The sequence below is a fragment of the Phyllobates terribilis genome, unplaced genomic scaffold, assembly GCF_046119375.1.
Source record: "Phyllobates terribilis strain yellow unplaced genomic scaffold, ASM4611937v1 Scaffold_1__5_contigs__length_1240528914, whole genome shotgun sequence".
Classification (NCBI taxonomy): domain Eukaryota; kingdom Metazoa; phylum Chordata; class Amphibia; order Anura; family Dendrobatidae; genus Phyllobates; species Phyllobates terribilis.
Window position 1 is genome coordinate 255,895,186 of NW_027362761.1, and position 6,000 is coordinate 255,901,185.

Genomic DNA, 6,000 nt, shown 5'->3' on the forward strand with positions numbered 1-6,000 from the left:
TTTTTCATTTTAGTTTTTTGCTCCCCTTGTTCCCAGAGCCATAGCGTATTTATTTTTTGGTCAATATGGCCGTGTGAGGGCTTATTTTTTGCAGGACGAGTTGTACTTTTGAACGACATTACTGGTTTTACCATATCGTGTACGGGAAAACGGGAAAAAAATTCCAAGTGCGGTGAAATTGCAAAAAAAGTGCAATACCACAGATGTGTTTTTTTTATTTTTTTACCACGTTCACTGAATGCTAAAACTGACCTGCCATTATTATTCTCCAGGTCATTACGAGTTCGTAGACACCAAACATGTACAGGTTCTTGTTACGGAGACCCTCTTTGTTTTAAGGAGAACTTTGGAATAGACAGCAAAGGGTCTTCACATTGCCAGTGAGATTCAAATTAAGATACTTTATCGATGAAGGAAGAGAGACAGAATACATGTGACATGCATTGTCAGCAGGTAGAGTCTTCTGATGTGGCAACAAAGACTCACTCAATATTTATTAACTAGACAGAACAGAACTTCATTGTTACATACAACTGAACAGAAAACCAAAATAGACTTATTAGTAACAAACACCTTTCCCTTGGCCCAGCATAAACCTTCTTGTCAAGGACTTCACAGGAAACAAGTTTCTTAGTCAGACATTCCACAATGTAAAATTAGAAAACACTCAAGCAGACTTCAGACATAGCAAAAATATAAATAGTTTTTTTTCTAAATTAATAATGATATCTAGGTATTAAAAATTAACCATAACATTCTTTTTTATTTAAGTGGTGAAAAAAATTCCAAAGTTTGCTATTTAAAAAAAAAAAAAAAAAAAAAAGCGCCATTTTCCAAGACCCGTAGCGTCTCCATTTTTCGGGATCTGGGGCCGGGTGAGGGCTTATTTTTTGTGCACTGAGCTGAAGTTTTTATTGATACCATTTTGGGGTAGATCCGATGTTTTGATCACCCATTATTGCATTTTATTGCAATGTTGCGGTGACCAAAAAAGGTAATTCTGGCTTTTAGAATTTTTTTCTCATTACGCCGTTTGCTGATTGGATTAATTTTTTTTTTATATTGATAGATCGGGCGATTCTGAACGCGGCGATACCAAATATGTGTATGTGTGTTTTTTTTTAATTATTTTATTTTGAATGGGGCGAAAGGGGGGTGATTTAAACTTATATATTTTTTAAATTTTTTAAATATTTTAAAACCATTTTTTTTTCTCTCTTTGCTTGCTTCTATAGTCTCCATAGGAGACTAGAAACAGCACTTGTCTGATCGCCTCTGCTACATAGAGGTGATGAGCAGATGTAGAAATGCTCCTGTACTATGAGCGCCGACCACTAGGTGGCACTCATAGCAATCAGCTCATGACAACCACTGGAGTCTGCTGCAGACCCAGGGTTGTCATGCCCACGCATCGGTGACCCACGATCACGTGACGGGGTCACCGATGGGCGGGGCTAATGCCGCGCTTCCAGCTCGGCGATGTTAAATGCCGCTGTCAGAGATTGATAGCAAGATATTTAACATGTTAACAGCTGCGGGTGGATCGCGACATGTGCCTGGTTCAGTGCGGGCTCAGCGCCGGAGCCCTCACTGAACCGGGGGTTACAGCCTGGTGCGTACTAATAAGTCCCAGGCTGTAAAGTGGTTAAGTCTTAATTTTGTGCGTTTATAAAGATCTGTGTCGATTGACAGAAGAAATACAGCTCTGGCAAAAATGAAGAGACCACTGCAAAATTTTCATTTTCTCTGATTTTTCTCTTTGTAGGTATATTTTTGAGTAAAATGTACATTGTTGTTTATAAACTACTGACAACATGTCTCCGAAATTCAAAGCTAAAAATTTTGTATTTATTTGCAGCAAATGAGAAATCATCAAAATAATAAACAAACAGTGCTTTCAGACCTCAAATAATGCAAGAAAACAAGTTCTTATTCATTTAGAAACAACAATACTCATGATTTAACTCAGGAAGAGTTCAGAAATCAATATTTAGTGGAATAACCATGATTTTTAATCACAGCTTTCATGCGTCTTGGCATGCTTTCTACCAGTCTTTCACACTGCTTTAGGGTGACCTTATGCCACTCCTGGCACAAAACTGTAAGCAGTTCTTCTTTGTTTGATGGCTTGTAACTATCCATCTTCCTCTTGATTACATTCCAGAGGTTTTCAATGGGGTTCAGGTCTGGAGATTGGGCTGGCCGTGACAGGGTCTTGATGTGGTGCTCCTTCATCCACACATTGATTGACCTAGCTGTGTGGCATGGGGCATTGTCCTGCTGTAAAAAAAACAGTCCTCATAGTTGGGGAACATTGCCTGAGCAGAAGGAAGCAAGTGTCTTTCAAGGATAACCTTGTATGCGGCTTGATTCATACGTCCTTTGCAAAGATTCACCTGCCCAATTGCAGCCTTGCTGAAGCATCCCCAGATCATCACCGATCCTCCACCAAATTTCACAGTGGGTGCAAGACACTGTGGCTTGTATGCCTCTCCAGGTCTCCGTCTAACCATTAGTCGACCAGGTGTTGGGCAAAGCTGAAAATTAGACTCATCAGAGAAGATTACCTTACTCCAGTCCTCTATGGTCCAATCCTTATGGTCTTTGGCAAACTTCAGCCTGGCTCTCCTTTGCTTCTCATTGATGAAAGGCTTTTTTCTAGCTTTACATGACTTGAGGCCTGCCTCTAGGAGCCTGTTACGAACTGTTCTTGCCGTGCACTTCACCCCAGCTGCCATTTGCCATTCCTTTTGTAGGTCACTTGATGTCATCCTGCGGTTGCTGAGTGACATTCGAATAAGATGTCAGTGGAGAGTCACTTTCACCCTCTGCCGGTCTGTAGCTTTGTTGTCCCCAATGTCTGCTGCTTGACCTTGTTGTAATAGACTGCCGTCTTCGAAATTTTAAGGATGGAGGCAACATGACGCTCACTGTATCCCTCTGCTAGTAAAGCCAGAATTGAGCCCTTCTTTTCCTCACTCAAGACTTTTCAACTCCTTTGGCATGGTTAAAAGTTATTTTTTCATTCAAATTACTTTTGGGCTATTCCTAGCACTTGTTGTGCCATCCAGCTTGTCCTATTGCAAGAGGATTGTGAAGACCACAGCAGTATTTTTTATACTTTCCCTCGTTACATAAGATTTAGTTCAGGTGATCACCTAATCAGAAGCACATTAAGTAGAATGAGGTGGACTTTGGTTGGAATTCAACTGACACTGGAATGGAATGGCTGTCTGACATGTAGAGCTGGGGATTTTTAGAAAACTGTGCAGTGGTCTCTTAATTTTTGCCAGAGCTGTATATGTAATAAGAGTTTTTTTTTTTCTTTTTATTTCCAGTGCCCACATCAACTAGAATGCCCCAAACTTGCTGGAAGCTCCCAGATTCCCTGCAATTTTGTACAAAAGTACGAACCACTGAAATTTAGCTGGGTGAGGATAATACAATCTGTCTTTTTTCTTTATTATATTACTTTTTTTCCTTAATTATTGTCTGCGTTTATATTTTCTTTGTTCATGACAGAATTCATCTCTGAACTGGGAGAAATTTTCCTTCTTAATATTTTCACGTGGCCCGATGGATGAAAATAACAAGCACTGGCCTCGTGTCGTTGGACCTGTGCTGCTCAGACCACGCCATGTCCACTGTAACACATGCTGCCCTGATGGAAAATTGCACCATAACGTCATCACAGCCAAAAGACATGGAAAGTATGTTCATCAGCTGTACACATAGCACTTTGATATGACCATAGAGTTAAAGATTTCTGCCTCAATGTCTGACTAATCAAAATGTTCCCCCCAATAAAAAATAATACTACATACAATACCTCCATATACCTCTCTTCCCAGTTTTCTTGGCTTTACAAGATGTGTTTTTAATAAGTTCCATGTAGAAAATTGTGCATTTTGTTTTCTATATGAAAGTCCTAAATAGTTTCAAAGGAATTTTGCTTTAAAATGTATTAATTAAAAAGTGATATCAGTGCTTTTTCTATTTTCCTAGGGACCTGTACCGTTGTGCTAGAAACTCTGACTGGGGGGACCGTCTGCCAGCAATGATTGCTAACCCTGCTCCTGATGAAACAGAAGACGATATTGTTTCATAGCGAGTGGAACAATGACCACTCTGGGAGCACTTCCATAAAGAAACTGCGACCAACATTATATGCAATTTTTTTTTTATATTGTATCGACCTTTTCTATTTATTCTTGCTCGGAACATTATTGTTAATACTTACTGACCATGTGTCTGAGCATCCCTACGTACTAGACCACTGTGGACTACAGCGGGTCCTGATATTAGTAAGTTATGAATGAGCTATATAAAGTTTTGTCATGCAAAACATATCATACAAATTCTAAAAAGCTATAAATATCAAATTGTACACACGTGGTCAAAATTGTTGGTACCTCTCGTTTAATGAAAGAAAAACCCACAATGGTCACAGAAATAAGTTGAATCTGACAAAAGTAATAATAAATTAAAAATCTATGAAAATGAACAAATGAAAGTCAGACATTGCTTTTCAACCCTGCTTCCACAGAATTTAAAAAAAATTAAACTCATGAAATAGACCTGGACAGAAATGATGGTACTCTTAGCTTAATATTTTGTTGAACAACCTTTTGAGGCAATCACTGCAAACGATTCCTGTAACTGTCAATGAGACTTCTGCACCTCTCGACAGGTATTTTGGCCCACTCCTCATGAGCAAACTGCTCCAGTTGTCTCGTGTTTGAAGGTTGCCTTTTCCAGATGGCATGTTTCAGCTCTTTCCAAAGATGCTCAATAGGATTTAGGTCAGGGCTCATAGAAGGCCACTTCAGAATAGTCCAATGGTTTCCTCTTAGCCATTCTTGGGTGTTTTTAGCTGTGTGTTTTGGGTCATTATACTGTTGCAAGACCCATGACCTGCGACTGAGACCAAGCTTTCTGACACTGGGCAGCACATTTCTCTCTAGAATCCCTTGATAGTCTTGAGATTTCATTGTACCCTGCACAGATTCAAGACACTCTGTGCCAGATGCAGCAAAGCAGCCCCAGAACATAACAGAGCCTCCTCCATGTTTCACAGTAGGGACAATGTTCTTTTCTTGATATGCTTCATTTTTCCGTCTGTGAACATAGAGCTGATGTGCCTTTCCAAAAACTTCCATTTTTGTCTCATCTGTTCATAGGACATTCTCCCAGAAGCTTTGTGGCTTGTCAATATAGTTTGGCAAATTCCAGTCTGGCTTTTTTATGATTTTTTTTCAACAATGGTGTTCTCCTTGTTCGTCTCCTACGAAGTTCACTTTGGATCAAACAACGACGGATGGTGCGATCTGACACTGATGTTCCTTGAGCTTGAAGTTCACCTTTAATCTCTTCAGAAGTTATCCTGGGCTCTTTTGTTACCATTTGTATTATCCGTCTCTTTAATTTGTCATCAATTTTCCTCCTGCGGCCACGTCCAGGGAGGTTGGCTACAGTCCCATGGATCTTAAATTTCTGAATAATATGTGCACCTGTTGTCACAGGAACATCAAGCTGATTGGAGATGGTCTTATAACCTTTACCTTTAACATGCTTTTCTATAATTTTCTTTCTAATCTCCTGAGACAACTCTTTCCTTTGCTTCCTCTGGTACACACCATGTCACCAAACAGCACAGTGAGTATCTGTAGCCCTATATACAGGCCCACTGACTGATTACAAGATTGTAGACACCTGTCATGCTAATTAGTGGACACAACTTGATTTAACATGTCCCTTTTGTCACATTATTTTCAGGGGTACCATCATTTCTGTCCAGGCCTATTTCATGAGTTTACTTTTTTTTTTAATTCTGTGGAAGCAGGGTTGAAAAGCAATGTCTGACTTTGATTTGTTCATTTTCATAGATTTTTAATTTATTATTACTTTTGTCAGATTCAAGTTATTTCTGTGACCATTGTGGGTTTTTCTTTCATTAAACGAGGGGTAGCAACAATTCTGACCACGTGTGTATGTGCTTGA

At 39.5% G+C, this 6,000-nt stretch overlaps 1 protein-coding gene across 1 annotated transcript in view; it reads left to right on the top strand.

Moving 5' to 3' along the window:
• The window catches only part of METTL17 (methyltransferase like 17), a 40,334-nt gene extending 35,914 nt beyond the window's left edge, over positions 1-4,420 (top strand). The window contains exons 12-14 of the mRNA XM_073671203.1: positions 3,339-3,431; positions 3,523-3,710; positions 4,006-4,420. Of these exons, the coding sequence (XP_073527304.1) occupies positions 3,339-3,431; positions 3,523-3,710; positions 4,006-4,108 (384 nt within the window). The 3' untranslated portion in view covers positions 4,109-4,420. The remainder of the gene's footprint in view (positions 1-3,338; positions 3,432-3,522; positions 3,711-4,005) is intronic.
• Positions 4,421-6,000: the final 1,580 nt, after the last annotated feature.